The sequence below is a fragment of the Brassica rapa genome, chromosome A03 (assembly GCF_000309985.2).
Source record: "Brassica rapa cultivar Chiifu-401-42 chromosome A03, CAAS_Brap_v3.01, whole genome shotgun sequence".
In the NCBI taxonomy this organism is placed as follows: domain Eukaryota; kingdom Viridiplantae; phylum Streptophyta; class Magnoliopsida; order Brassicales; family Brassicaceae; genus Brassica; species Brassica rapa.
The window spans coordinates 1,714,992-1,730,641 of record NC_024797.2 but is presented as its reverse complement, the minus strand read 5'-3'; the positions used below and the strand labels follow the sequence as shown (position 1 = coordinate 1,730,641).

The 15,650-nt window shown below is 36.7% G+C and overlaps 3 protein-coding genes across 5 annotated transcripts; 1 reads left to right on the top strand and 2 right to left on the bottom strand.

The window, feature by feature from the left end:
* Positions 1-16: 16 nt before the first annotated feature.
* Positions 17-2,456, bottom strand: LOC103855839. Its single transcript, XM_033286926.1, has one exon. It carries the CDS (start codon positions 1,598-1,600, stop codon positions 1,328-1,330), a length of 273 nt encoding a protein of 90 aa, XP_033142817.1. The 5' UTR covers positions 1,601-2,456; the 3' UTR covers positions 17-1,327.
* A 262-nt stretch (positions 2,457-2,718) lies between these two features.
* On the bottom strand, positions 2,719-8,563 carry LOC103855838 (cellulose synthase A catalytic subunit 5 [UDP-forming]). 2 transcript variants are annotated; one of them, XM_033286895.1, is made up of 13 exons: positions 8,057-8,563; positions 7,363-7,558; positions 7,100-7,287; positions 6,924-7,017; positions 6,636-6,807; positions 5,950-6,562; positions 5,734-5,871; positions 5,171-5,296; positions 4,879-5,091; positions 4,555-4,807; positions 4,266-4,450; positions 3,839-4,189; positions 2,719-3,548 (listed from the first exon to the last, which is right to left on the bottom strand). In XM_033286895.1, exons 1-13 carry the CDS (start codon positions 8,135-8,137, stop codon positions 2,967-2,969), a joined length of 3,192 nt encoding a protein of 1,063 aa, XP_033142786.1. In that variant the 5' UTR covers positions 8,138-8,563; the 3' UTR covers positions 2,719-2,966. The 2 variants fall into 2 exon arrangements, with proteins under 2 accessions (XP_033142786.1, XP_009131129.1); XM_009132881.3 differs by having other exon boundaries at positions 4,528-4,807; positions 8,057-8,559.
* Positions 8,564-11,366: 2,803 nt separating this feature from the next.
* LOC103855837 (probable mediator of RNA polymerase II transcription subunit 26c) lies at positions 11,367-13,797 on the top strand. 2 transcript variants are annotated; one of them, XM_009132879.3, is made up of 9 exons: positions 11,369-12,240; positions 12,324-12,392; positions 12,474-12,556; positions 12,644-12,717; positions 12,785-12,837; positions 12,911-12,944; positions 13,028-13,155; positions 13,250-13,328; positions 13,400-13,797. In XM_009132879.3, exons 1-9 carry the CDS (start codon positions 11,860-11,862, stop codon positions 13,516-13,518), a joined length of 1,020 nt encoding a protein of 339 aa, XP_009131127.1. In that variant the 5' UTR covers positions 11,369-11,859; the 3' UTR covers positions 13,519-13,797. The 2 variants fall into 2 exon arrangements, with proteins under 2 accessions (XP_009131128.1, XP_009131127.1); XM_009132880.3 differs by lacking the exon at positions 12,911-12,944 and having other exon boundaries at positions 11,367-12,240.
* The last annotated feature ends 1,853 nt before the right edge of the window (positions 13,798-15,650 follow it).

Below are 15,650 nucleotides of genomic sequence, written 5' to 3'. Positions count from 1 at the left end.
GTTTCTAAAATTTAGAAAATTTAGTTTACGCTCTTTATTCATTTGTTTCTTATGTTTTACTGAAATGAATAATATTTTTGTATTGCTGCCTCCACATGAATACAAAGCCAAAAGCGAAGGCGTGAACTGGAGGCAAACCAGATCTCTCTGTCTTTGGTAAACTTTCTTGTCGGAAAACCTTTTCTTATTCTGTTTTCGTTGGTTGTAGCTTTCACATATGAATTGATCTTACAAAAGTAATTTATTTTGTTTTGATAAAGTGTTGCTATTTTCTTGCAATTCTAAAATGGACATGACGTTCTTAACCCTTTTTTTTTGCTATTCAAGAAATGAATATTGAGGTTTACAAAGTTTATTAACAAAAAATAAAACTTCTAAACTTAGTTTTACGACCAAAAAAATTTAGAAAAAGGAAGTAAAAACAATTGAAACTATATGATACCGATTAAAGTAGCGATATGATTTTGAAGCATAAACCGAGCCAAGACTGGGACATAAGGAAGAACACGAAGACAGTGAACAACACAACGACATGAAGGCGTTCTTAACCTATGATATGGACAAAATACTTCAACCAACGTTCTATATATTTACTAGCTTCTTTTGAAAAGTTGAAACCTTTGGCAACTTTGCTGTGCGAGCACACATATATTACCATGAGTGACATATACAATACAAACGTAATTGTCAATACATATATTTTGTTTCAAAATTAAATAAACCTTGTCAACTACATTCCAGAATTAGTTTTTCTTGTTATTACGATTATGGGAAAACTGATATAAATTTATAAAGGTACAAAATGGTTGGTAGAGTATCAACTGTGCAAATATAAAACCCCAACACGCTTATTATTATTACTAACAAAGACTTCTACGCGTTGGAAAGCTACTAGCCGTGAGTCATCGATCATAATTCATAATCAGTTGATCTTTTATCTCTCTCGATTGGTTCTTATGATCTTAAAAATCTTTACCTCGATCGTTCACGAGTAACAACTTTTTATTTGTGAACTACGTACATTGTTTAATAAAATGACGTGCATTGACTGATTGTATCAAAAAAAATTTATTGGTAAAATTGTATCATTCTTTTTATTTCTTTTAAACCATTTAACCTTCATTCATGTTCATCGAACTATTTACAAATGTTTATAAATAAGATGATAAATGTAATAACAGATCCCTGAGCTTCATTAGTTGTTTCATCATCCAGCGACGATCCTGATATATTGGTCTCGTCGCCATGCAAATGCTCAAACAAGACCATTATTATAATGTAATACAAGAACCCTAAGATATTAAACCTAAGAGAGTTGTTAATTTCATCATCTTATCACGACCCTCATAGGTCGCGTCGCCTTGTAAATGCTCTCGAGCGTTCTAAACTTCTTCTTCTTCTTGTTCGATGACAATACTCTGGCGATAACCATTTCTTTCGTGCATTGATCTTGATAAATATCATCTTTACCGAATAGTTCCTCAATCTTCCTCTTCTTTATTATATCGAGACTGCTCTCTTCGTCGCTTAGCTCTATCAGATGTTGAGCTGCTTCCATCTCTGCCTCCGTTATCATCTCTTCTCTTCTCCTCTTCTCCATTACAAAGAAAACAAATCAGGTTGTGTTCAAGTTTCTTTCTGAAAATAATTCTCTCTTGCAATGTTGTTGTATATTCGATTTATTTTATTTTTATATGTGGTTGATTTCTTCGAGGATCACGTAATATTGAAAAACGTTTCGAAGGCCATGAGAAACTACGACGTTGGTGCTGCGAAATCTCCCTCTATTTATCTCTCTCCATCGTCGTCTCAGTGCTTATTTTGACCTATTTGCCTTGGTCACGAAACGCGTATCTACTCTACCCCCTTGGGTAAGCTTTTGTCTTTTCGATGACTCTTTCTTTTATAAATTAGAATTATATTTAGTTATTTAACTAACTATAATACTTTAATTTCGAAGCGCTCTCACCTGAACAATACAAAAAGAAAAATAAAATACAATTATTTAGCCGTTCAATATGCTTTGGCAGACAAAATGTTGACAATTTCCATAATTCTTTACAAGTTAAAAAGCAAAGTCAAAACAATACTGGTAAACCCAGTTTATATAAAAAATGCAAATAGGATTTAGTGAATTCCCTTTTTAAATATACAAACTAAATGAAAGACCGAATTTTGTATCATTGCAATAGTATTTTGTGGGTTATATAAACTTTGCTGCAAGTGTTTACTCTATTTTCTTTTATTTTGATACATTGCACACTAATTTAAAGAAATATGATTGTGCATTGAGTTAGTTTTTTTTTAATGAATTTTAAATTTATTCACATTGAGTTAGTTTTAAACAATAAAGTTTCTATATTCTCATTTCTCACTTTCTCAGTGAGTTTATTGACTTGAATTTACGAATAAGTGAAGAATGAAAAAAAACAAATGAAACAATGCCAAGGTTTGGAACTTTGGCTCCAAAAGATTCCAGTCAAAGAGTCGTGTTGACTTTGACTGATTCGTGTTCCAAAGTCTCTCGAGAAAGAAAGCAGGACGTGAATACTCACGGACTAGAACTCCAATATAATTCAGACAACAAGTTCACACTTCACAGAGACTAACTCTGCGTATTTACAGGCAAACATACATTTCTCAACAATTACAGATGAAGCCATCCTTCTTATATCGAATACGCAGAAGATGTCACAAAATATTCAACGAAAGAACTAATAATACAACATCTCTTTGAATCACTTTCACCACAAAAAAATATATAACAAGAACAAAATAGACAATAACCTTCTTCTATATCTACAATACAACACCTTCCAAACAAAAACATTACATATCTAATTCCATTTTCTTTTCCAATCTAATATGTTTTTCTCCCCAATAATAATAAAACACAGTTACACAAATCTTCTGAGACTCTCCTCTCTACTTAACCTCTGTGTGGAAAAACGTTTCTTGTGTATCAATCAAAGACAGTCCAAACCACATATCTCTAGTGTTGGACCACCTTTACCCACAAAGGGATTAACTCTCACCCAAAGAAGCGTCAAGATAGAAGCCAGAAGAATCGACCAGACAAGAATAATGGTAGGCATCCTGTTCTGTTTCCCAAGCAAACCTTTCACGAAAGGATAAAGATGTAGAATCACCCAAAGAGCAAAGAACAATCTCCCAAACAACGGTCCCCACGAGTCATATCCGTTACTGATCGCATCAGAGATTCCCACAACGACTCCAACCACGTTGATGATCAGTAGCGTGGTCGGAGGGACCAAGAGAGACGTCCATTTGAAGATGTAAAGCTCTGAGAACTCGCCGTCGTCTGCTGCCTTTGACGTGACCGTGAAGTTTGTGTTGACACCGGCTAAAACCTTGAGGAGTCCTTGGAAGAGAGCAAAGAGATGAGATGAAACGCCACCTATCACCCAAAACTGCTCGTTTCTCCACCAGTCGTCGATCCCTACTTTGCCCCATTGCATCTCGAGGATGCCTGTGACAGCTATCGACGCGAAAAGTGCCATGAAGAGGATACTTGCGTAGTTGCTAATCTGCAAGAACAACAAGAAAAGAAAGAACATAAGAACTGATGCAGAGAGATTCCAAATACATTATCTAGTTAATTATTTATTAAGTAGAATGATATATATTTTTTTATATATAGCCGTTTAGATTTAAGTTTGGATTCAGTTAAAGATTTCTATTTGTTCTTTACTTTCGGTAGATCTATAAAAATCTCAACAAATTTAAGAGGACTTGGTTTATTCGGAAATTCAAAGATTAAACAATAAAGATTCATACTTATTACAAAAGTTAAAAGATAGGCTTTTAGTGTTATTACCTCAGGGACTATGAACTTCCCGGTGAGAAGACAGATAGCTGGAAGAGAGCAGTAGATGAGAAGAGGTATAGAGGTCCATGGATACACCACAGAGTTGATGTAAGACAACCTCTCAAGCCCTTTCAAACCACCTCCGTAACCGTACCAAATAGGACAATGCCTGCTCATGAAAATCTCAACGGACCCTAGCGCCCACCGAAGAACTTGATGTAGACGGTCAGAGAGATTAATGGGAGCTGATCCTTTGAAAGCAGGGATCTTCGGCGTACAGTAAACAGACCTCCAGCCATGAGAATGCATCTTGAAACCAGTTAGGATATCCTCAGTGACAGAACCGTAGATCCACCCAATCTAAATTTCACAAAAAGATATCAAGAACTGTATCACAAAACATGAAAGAAAATGTTTTAAAGAGATCTTTATTTACCTCTTTACCCCACTCGGATTTGTCTTCGTATCCACAACTAATGACTTGGATTGCTTCTCTAAGGAGAGAAGCTGGACTAGCCTCACTAGCAAGCCCACCATTCTCCATACCAGCAGAGGCTATAAAGACAGGAGACTGTCCAAACTTCTTCTCCAGCTTCAGCTGCGCCGCCTCTGGTGACTTCACTGCATGAAAGAAACAATAAAGTGTTCAGTAATAAACAAACTAAAAATAGATGTTGAAAAGAAAATGTTTTATTTACCGTTATTGTTGTTGTTGTTGGTCGCACCTTCTTCGATGTTTTCCAGCGCGTGTATCTGCTTCGAAGCTTCTTTCTTCTTCTTCTTATCAGCTGTCTTTGCCTTACGATTCTTTCTTCCACCACAGCAAAAGAAACACCACTTAGGCCAGCAGTTGCAAGTCATGCGCGGAGTCTTCTTCTTCTTCGGCGCGTCGTATCCATAAAGCGCTTGTCTCCTGAAAACACATCCTGTTCCAACGTATATCGGCCCTTGTAGTCCATCAAGACCTTTCATATTAATCTGTTGAGATCAAAAAAGTTAGTTGACTAATAAAAAAAGCAAATATGTATACTAACTGTGTACACACTTACATCGAAGAAGACAACGTTGCGGTTAGAGTATCTATCGTTTTTATCGATCCCATCGAATCTTTGAGGGAACTGAACGTAACAGATCTTTTTTCCTGACTGAGGATCCATCATGAAACACATTGCTTCTCTTAGTGCTTTGCTGTTGTTGATGTAGTGGTCACAGTCAACGTTGAGAAGGTAGGGTGCGTTTGATAGAACCCCTGAGACTCGTATCTTCAAACATGAAAACGACAGACAGAATCAGATTATCAACTCAAAGAATAGACTCAAGGATTGAGTATGATTATTTTACCAAGGAGTTCATGGCTCCAGCCTTCTTGTGATGGTCAAATCCAGGTCTCTTCTCACGAGAAACGTACACTAGCCTAGGTAGCTCGTGGTTCTCTACATCGAGTACACCGTTGTTTCCAAGGAATACCTTTCCACAGAAACAAACAAGGAAAAAAATAAACAGATTAGTTTTGAGAGTATATTCTAGACTTGGGATTTTGAACCGAACCAAACCGAAATGCTGTTTTCGGTTAGAAGTTTTGGTTTTTGGTTTGGTTCTGCAATCAGTTATTTCGGTTTCCATTAAAAACATACCAAAAACCCAAACCGGAATAACCGATCTAACTATGTTTCAAACCGAATTAACCGAGCTAGCCAAATTTAACCAAAATTTTAACAAAATTACACCAAAATCTAACCGAAATCAAAAACTTTCATAGAGATTTCAAAAACCGAACTAACTGAATACCAAACCGAACTTTACTTCAGGTTAAATCGGTAAGATTTATGTTGAACCGAACGAACCGAATCTGCAGGCCTAAGTATACCACACAGAACAAATATGAAACAGTAAACGTCTCTCACCTGAATCATGCCAGGATGATCACGAACATTATTACCAGGCCAAGGAGTACCATCTTGCATAGTCCACCCTTCTTCAGGAACTTTCTGAGCAGTCGCAACTAAAGCATTGATCTTAACCTTAAACTCCTCATAATCTCTCTGCAACCACCAAAAAAAAAACGCTATTAATATCCAATAAAAGGCAAAAAAACTTATGCAACAAAAAAAGAAACAAACCTTCATAGCTCTCCGCTCCCTAACAAACGCAGGATGAACTTTATTCTTCAAATAATCCATCTTATGCCAAAAGTACCACTCAGGAGCACGCGGCTCTATACTATACTTCTTACAGAACGGAACCCACTTCCTAGCAAACTCAGCCGTCTCCGAAAGGGCCTCGAAAGTTAGCATCGCAGCACCATCGTCAGATACGTAGCAAGCAACTCTGTCCACAGGGTAGTCAACCGCGAGGATAGACAGAACAGTGTTGGCTGTTATAAGCGGAGGCTCTTTCAAAGGATCCACCGTGCTAACAAAGACATCAACACCAGCTAGCTCGGACGGTTTCCCTTCCTTCTCGTATCTTAAAGAGAGACGGTCCAGGTACGTCTCTCTTTCGATGGGGTACCATTTTGGGAACTGGTCGAGAACCCACGAGACAGCGAACCATATCTCGCAGATGACTGAGACTAGCCACAGGGCGTAGGCGTCTTTGACGGGGTGGAGGATACGGTAGTGGAAGAAGAGGCCGAGGATGAGGAGACGGAGGATGATCAGCATCCTGTAAGGGTTGATCATGCTTGACTTTATCGGTACTTTTCGAGACAGTGGCTGTCTTCCTTCATCCATCCTAATATCAAATCAAAAGCTCTTTTAAGTTACTATGAAACAAAAGATTGGTTTGTGACTCTTTCTTGTCTTACATGGGAATCTCAGCGTCGTCTCCATCGCCTAAGGTGGAGTCACCGTCGTGTTTAACCACCTGGAACTTCTCTGTCTGCTTTCTCTTCCACTCCTCCATGCGATCTTTCCAGGCGACGCTTCCGTATCCGTAGACCGCAAGGTCTTTTTGTGGTACCATTGGTCTTAGATGTGCTGTGACAGAAAAAAATAACAACAGACCAAAACCACATCATGTAATATTAGTTTCGTCCCAAGACACAATAGCTAATGAAAGGAAACATTAGTAAAACCAAAAGAAGAGGACTTACGAGTCTGGTCAGCGAAATGAGCTTGATACCTATTGACTTGGGAAGGTGATGGAGAGACGATAAGAGCGTGTCTATCTGAAGATATCTCAACGTCCTAACAAAGTAAAAAACCAAATGAGCCAAGGGGAAAGAAAAAAAAAACTGAGAGTAGTTGGGAGAAAAGTAAGAAACCAAACCTCATCTCCATAAGTCAGCAATGGAATCTGAGAGCCGTGTGCAGCAGAAGCCAAATCAAACTCCGAGTTGCGGCGAGAGAAAGTGTCAGAAGCTTGTTCAGATCCTCCAAGCCCACTTTTGTAATCAAACTCGAAATCAAGATCATCGATTCCATCGTCCTCCTCATCTCCTTCAACCCTTGGACTCCCTGAGATAACCTCTGTGAGTTGGACATAACACAACCTTTGTACTAGTTCGAAAGAGTTTTAAGGGTGTTTGTTACCTTTGATGCGTTTGTAACGGGTTTTGCACTGAGGACAAGACTGGTTCCCCTCACGTCTCTCGTACTCGTAGCAAGTTCTACATACAGGGAAAGCACACTCGTTACACGCCACAAAGGACTCTCCATCGTCTGAGAGCTCTATCTCATCTCCACAGATTTGGCATGACTGCCCGCTTAGCTCTTCCACTGAACGTATCTGTGACAAGAGTAGTTACTACACATCAGAAAAGCAGCAGACCCAAATCTAAACTAAATCAAATATACATAGAATGTATCTCAATCAGGACAAGTTAACTATAAAGTTTTGATCTTTCAAACTAAGCAGTTAAATTTGTCTGTAATAAGAGTAGTTACTACACATACCCAAACTAAATTAAATCAAATAATTACATAGAATGTATCTCAATTAGGACAAATTAACTATAAAGTTTTGTTCTTTCAAACAAAGCAGTTAGATTTGGGGCTTCAATTGAACAAATTAACCACTAATGAATTCAAAATTTCAATCCCCACCGACGAAAACTACCACTGTAAATGAAAAAACCCTAATCGATTTTGACGAGTAAATGCAAAACCCAGATCCAAAAGGACAAAAAGGCACAACCTTTACACGGAACAATGAACTAACTTTACAACCAATGGGTACAGAGAGAACAAAAAAAACAAAAGTTTCAGTTTTTAGGGTGAAACTTACTCTGGCACTCTCATCTGCATTGATTAGCACGAACTCGTTCCTATTGTGAGAACCGGCTATGAGCCGACCACCAGTATTCATCTTCCCAAATACAATGAGGGATTCACGGGGCACGCGGTCTAGAGACAGAGAAAGAGAAAGGTAGCTTCCGAGTTCTGCAAACGAGTAAACTCAGTCGTTTCAACTACCATGAAAGCATGCAATGAGCAGTTACCAAAGAAGAATCTCAGAGGGGTTTTGGGTGAGATTGTTCACAGTTTATAATTAGAAGCAATGGAGAAAAAAGAAAGATTGTGGGGGAAGAGCCGTGTGGAGAAAGTGTTTTTTTTATTGGAACCAGGCTTTTCCTTATTATTCCAAATGTGCACACACACAGGTTCACATTAAATAGAAAAGGAAGAGATTTCAAGAGAGTAGTAGAGAGTGAAAGAAGAGGAGTCAGCAGATAGTTAAGGAGTGGGGCTAGTGTACAATAAGCAGAAGAAGACGCGTATATGGAAAGAAGACGAAGAGAGAGAGAGAGGTACCAGTAAACCAGTGAAAGTGTTTTTGATATTTTTATAATTGGAAGTATCAACTACCCAAAAAAAAATATAGAAAGTGGGGGACCCACAAAATATGTGTCGCTTTGGAAGTCTCTGTCGTCCTACTCCAATTGTCTGAAGAGTGAAGCGTCAGTAATTGGTAATGTGAATGGAACGCAGTCGTTTACACATATTGAACCCTAGCGCTCAAGTCAACTTTAAAAAAAAATTCTAAGGCCATTATTAAATTGTCGGCAAAAGTTAATAATATTACAACCAGTAGTAAAAAAAATACTACTAGTAACCACTGTAATTTTGACTCAACTCTCATTTTTCTCGGGAATGAAATGTATATATTTGGTATACATTGGATCGCCCTAACATTTATTTCCCTGTGTTAGTTCTTCCGTCTTCTACTTCATGACTAGTGTAATACTAACTTCATTTTGCACGTACAATTTCGAAGTTTCACTGTCGTCATTGTGTTTATTCTCTTTTACATGTATGTTGTTGACCGCATTTGTTTTATACCTTTTAGCCGTTTACAATTTTGTAAGTGAGTACTATCTTTTGTATCAATGGTTTCATTCCCTTGCGTTAAATACATAGTTAATATTCTAATTCTATTCATTAACTCTTCCCTAGCTATAATCAGAACTGGATCCACCCACCCTGTTCAACATTTGTCTTTCCTTCTGTTAATGCACTGTTGACCATATAGAAATGGTACTAGAGGAAAAAATGTGCACTTATTGAGACTATCATGTCACCTCAAGTATATATACTATGCATTCATATGTATACATTTGCCGACAATCGATATATGAACAAGTTGAGAAAGAAACTTACGTATTTTGAAAGTGTTAGCTTAAAACTAAAACTGGAATTTAAAGAAGAGAAACAAAAAAAACATTTATTAATGGGTTAAAACATCATATGTCACATTCCATGTTCGATTGGAATTGCATTCTATGTACTATTTTCTCCAAATCCTTGGGCCACCTGCTCTTATGGAAAATTAAAATTATAAACTGTCGGTGCCACATTTTATATATTTTCTTCCTGAATTTAGCCAAAAAAGAATGTTGATTATATATATTATTTTTACAAACGAACTACAAGTATGATTAGTTTTTTATTAGTACTTTTCATAAGAAATTGAGATTAAGATTAGTTATATCCTCAATAGGGGGTGTAGAACATAACCTAATCAATTTAATTCGATTATAAGAACTATAGATTATAAACATTGGAGTATGCATGATAAAATATAAGTGTATACTATAAATCGATGAGCATGATGGAAATTTATTAGAAAGAGATCGGGGATGTTTACAGACTTGAATCGTGAGATGACTTAAAACCACTCATTTCAATATGTAGAAATTGATGGCCAAACATAAAGTTTGGTTTGATAGGTGTTAATAGAGACACTTTTAAATTTAGCTTTTATTTATTGATTATTTGCTTAAGTTTGTAATTATTACTGGACTGAGATTGATTCCAAGGATTATTGGTTTTTACTAGTATTATGAGTTTACTGTTTAATTAGTGTTGATGTTTAGGGATGTTTATTATATATTGTCTAGTTTTGGTTTTACAGATGTAAATTTAAACATGAATTCATAGATGAGATAGATTTGATCTTAACTAGACTGCTCACTTATAAAGTTGGGTATACACACAAACGAGCTGAATTACCAACCCTCAATGCAAACATTTTTTAATTGTGAAATGATTTTGATAAACTCGGATAATCACCAACAAGCATGTAGCCAAAATGACTGGCGGCTGTTGGATAAATCCATTTGATAATTATTAAGACGTATGGCCACTGCTAACTCATCGGATGCTTCCAGTAAAAGTCCAAATTTCACGAAAAGGTGTTGACAATATGTTTGAAAGGGACATTACATTCCTAATGTCTGTAAGATAACTAATGGATACACTATCACATTGTTATTAGCCTTTTGAAAAACATTTTGATACCCCAGCCCTTACATGTAAAAGATATTTAGAATAGTACTTAAACATAATCACTTAGATAAACAAATTCATATCCAAAGACTCACCATTAAAGAAATGGTTCATAAACCGAAAGCTTACCCGATGAGATATGCATAGGAGGAGCCCACATCAGACAAGCTTCTTCTGTTTCCGTGTCTTTGATTTGGCCGGCCTCTTGACCGTTGTATGTGTCAGAACCACCGAGTCTTTGTTGTTCCCAGTTCAATAAACTGAACTAAAACAATAAAAAGTTTTCAGAACTAATCATACCAACCATTGATTAGAGAGTTTACGAGCCACAAGCGTAGAGAATCCTTCCAGGTCTTGCCGAGCTGTAAACCAAAGATCTCTCCAACAGTAAACCTTTCAAGAAAGTAACAATTAATGCACCTCTGCGTCACATATTCAATGAGACATGCTAAACATAAAGTAGCAAGTCAGATGATAGTTATACTTACTCTGATGTTTTAATGATGGTACGCATCCTCTACGCCAGCTAATGGGTCCATCTGAGATTTAAACTAAAAACAGCAAGTGGGCTCATAAAGACATTAAATCATTAACCACTTCCAGTAGTCTGCAATGGCAGGGGTTTACACGTTGATAATCGATCCAAAGGATTGTCATCCACTTATATGGGCCCATGAATAAAAGGCCCATTAGTTAAATATGTGTAAACATCTATTTTATTAATTTCCGTTTCGCCTCCACTTATTTTGGGCCAACAATTTAAAGGCCCATTAACTAAAGTATGTAATTAAAGAAATAATACTAAAAAAAAAGTAAACGCCATTATTGAAAAACACACGCCTCTCTCTCTCTCTCTCTCTCTAGCTGTATGTTCATCTCCCCAACCACAACATACCAACTTGCGCTTCAGCTTTGCTCTGTCCAGGACAAGAGCATCCTGATTAAAGCAAATCTCCTTTTCTTTTAACTTGTGATTGGTTTTGTCTGAAGAATATTTTTTACCGAACAAAATAAAAAAAAAACATATTCTAAAAGACTCAAACTTGGAATATTCCCTTTCTTCTCCCATTTTTCTCTGTTTCTGTTTTTTTTTTTCTCTTCTCTGTTTTTCTGTAATAACACAGATTCATCAATCAAAGGGTCTGCCTTTTTCATCGGATTTAATCTGATTCCGATTGAATCGAGTCTAAACTCTGTTGGGTTTTCAATCTCTCGATGAATTGAATTCATCAGAAAGATCTGTAGATCTCGTCGTCTCCTCTGTTTTTTTTTTCTATTTCTGTAAAGTAACGAACTTTGGTGATGGATTTGGATGATTTTCGGTCGGTTATGGATAACGCAGGCGTCGATGTCTGGACATTTATAGACACAGCGATCCTCGTTGCCTCCCTTGATTACGGTCAAGAGCTGAAGCGGCGGAGAGATAACATCGTCGAGCGTCTCTACGCGACCTCCATGGCTAACAAGTGTAGGAACTGCGACTTCGGTGGAGGCGGAGGAGACGTTGCTAGAGCTAATGGGAGTGTTCACGAGGAGGAGGAGGAAGAAGAAGTAAGAGAGAAATCAGTTAATGGCGAGGATGATGATGAGGAGGATGATGGTTACGATCCGTTTGCTGGTTTGTTTGATGATGAGCAGAAGAGTGTTCTTGAAATCAAGGAGAGGCTTGAAGATCCTGATCTGGTTGGTCTTCTTAATATATCTCTCTTGAATCTAGATTCGGTTTCAGTTTTTGAAGAGTGTTTTGGTTTGTTTGTTGTTTTAAGTCGGAAGAAGATTTGGTTGAGCTGCTTCAGAATCTGGATGATATGGAGATAACATTCCAAGCTCTCCAGGTAGTGAAGTCAAATTCGAATACTAACACTCTCTCTTAGCTTTCTTTATTCATAGTTTATATGATGTTTTGGTCGCTTTAGGAAACTGATATTGGGAGGCATGTGAATAAAGTTCGGAAGCATTCATCGAACGATGTTCGGACACTAGCTAAAAAACTTGTCAAGTTACGATCAGATTCACAAGAACTTTCTCTCTTGCTCAAATCTCAAATTCAAACAAGAAACCACTAACTCACTTTTGTGTCTGCTAGAAAATGGAAGGAGACAGTGGACGAGTGGGTCAAACTTAACCCGCCTGGTGATCTCGAACCTCCAAGTTTGATAGGTACAAAAGAATCTCATTGTTCTTTATCTTTTCCCCTTGAAAGAAATCTCAAATCTCTTCGTTATAGCTGATGAGGACTCACCGCAGCAGAGAGCTATCCGTAATGGTAATCGCCAACAGGTAACTTTAAAAAAAAAAACACAACACGTTTTACTTTCTTGGTTAGTCATTGATCTTCAGTTGTTATCCTTAGGTTCCTGATTTTGGATATTCACCGGTTCCTCAGAGTAAGTTGTTGAACGTCAAGTTCTGATCTTTAAACATTTGTAATCATCCATAAAGCTTATTCCTTTTCTGATTTTTTTGACAGATGGGTATTCAGGTTCATCAAGCAAGAACAGTTACGTTAGCGAGCCAGAGAGAAAGCCAAGACCAGTTGCTCCTCCTCCTAGAAGAGAGTCTCCTTCTCCAGCTAAACAACCTTCTCGTCCCATTCCGGTATAAACACTGTCAAAATGTATTCTAGTATCTATGTTGAATGTGTCTAGTGTTTTTGACTATGGTCATGAATTTGATATGGGGGTTATTACAGAGGGAGAAGGAGCACAAGGAAATTGATTTTGACTCGGCTAGGAAAAGACTGCAACAAAACTACCGACAAGCTGAGAATGGTTTGTTTTTAGTTTCATATTTCTACTCAACTGGATTGTTTGATGACTCTTTTGTATTGGTTTGAATGCAGCTAAAAAGCAAAGGACCATACAGGTGATGGACATTCATGAGATACCTAAACCTAAGAAAGGTGGATTTTTTCCAAGAAGAGGCGGCAGTTCACAAGGAGGAGGTGGTAGACACTGGTGAATTGAGAGAAAGAGAAAAAGATAAAACAGAGAGCAGAGCTCTGTTTTTGAGACACAAGAAGAAAGTGAAATCTAAAAATGTTTCTAGACTTTGGAGTTAAGTTGTTTTCCATTTTGTTGTTACTATATTTTTAAGAAAATTCTGATTAAGAACATAATTTTCTTGGATTTCATGAATAATAGATTCGAAAAACCAAGTTTAAGGTATTTGTGTTTTTGTATTTTGATATGCATGTGTCTAGTTCTTTAGAGAAAATGAAATGATTTTCTTAGGAGTTGATTTTTTTGTTTAATGCCAATTTTGTATATAAAGGTTTTGACCTTTTGTAATGTTATGTTTTCGTGTAGATTCACGGGTTGCTGCAATTTTCTTTTATCAGTTAATGTAAATTCATTTTCTGATTAAAGGGTCAATGCCAAATCTCCAAAAATATTTTGATGTGTATGTCGAGCTTATCTTTTAGTTTGTCGTATAGTTTAATACTACATGGTGTATATAATAAACAATACTAGAATATTTCTTTTTGACTTTAACTATAGCCTTGAGACTCGCATAATGAATGAGACACATTTTAATTATTTATTGACCGAATCATTGTGGGTACGCATGAGCTGTTTTGCTTAATTATTGTTTTATACGAAGGATTAACAGTAATTAATATTGGCATACTTTAAGGGAACAAGACAAAATTACGCTTAAATAATTAGATAATTTCCTTTGTTAATCTATTTTGAAGTACTTTTATTGATGTTTTCTTTTAGTTAAGTGTCCATTGAGAAGAGTCAAATGGCAAAGATTATCCACCGAGCATCTCCACATGCACTCCACAATTTCATTTTTAACTTTTCTATTATCTTTTTCTTTCTTCAAATGACATAAAAAAAGCAGAAAGTAATTTATTAAACTCCGTTTTAAAGGAAGTTTGTAAGCAGTTAGCAAGGAAAAGGATATTACATTAGATACTAATTTAAATTAGTGCTTGTTGACGTGTTTAACACCTACTTGTAACCAGAAAATATATACCATGCTAGAAGTTTTAATCTCTATAGGTTTTTAATTAGTCGAAATAATGTTTAACTAATCATATCACTTTATCTCCATAGTGGCATGGATTAGTATATAAATTCTTGGAAACCACAAAGCATAATAAACTACTAATGTAGCAAGCAACTGCCAACTGCAATTAGATAATGCACTCTTCATGGTCACTAAACTACACTTTCAAGTTTGAACCAATCCAACCTTATTTCATATTAACGGAGTTCGGTTTACCATAGACCAAACCTCAAACCAGTTTCTTCGATTTAAGTAAAAACTAAATTTCCGGAGAGATTTGTCGCTAAAAAGTAAAAGAAAAACACTATATATTCCTTATTGGACTTGTGATCAAAAGTATATGTATTTGGCTTTGGATTCCTAATGCTGTTCACAAGCTCTCTCCCCTGGTTTCTCCATCTCCCCTGGTTTCTCCATCTTCTGCTGTGATTTTGTACAGTCCGAGAATAGTGAGCTCAGGCAATTTAAAGCATAACGCTGGCCAGGGCTAGAGCCATTGAAATTTTGATTCAATGCAATTTGATTCAATGTTTCTGGTGTAAAGCATGTGACATTTTCTTTGACTGACAACATTTTAAATATCCGATAGGCGATATCAATCTACTTATGGTAGCCGTGACAAGACTCTACAACTCAAACCAAAGACACTCGAAACTCTGTTTTAAGGCCTTGCCACAAAGAACAGAGCATGACAACTTCTTTTTCGTTTGTTCAACCCCAACAGACCATGGCTATGTTTGATACTTTGTGGTTAATCACAAATACCCACAAAAGTGCCACTTTGATTTATTTATTTTTTCTTTAAATGTCTAAAACAAGTGTTGTACTTGTTACTTAACAACCTTACTAACATGTGAATTGGTGAATATAAATAGTAAAGTTAACGTTAGCAACTCAACGATAACTTTCTGACACAACTATTAAAACCAGCTTTTGGACTGAACTACAACAGAAACAATGGGACATGATCTTTTGAAATTGCATCGAGAAACGAGTTTCCATAATCAAGTCGTACTGGACGCTTTAGTTGATTAGATATTTAGATCTAATGGTCACCTGATTAGCCTAATCATGTT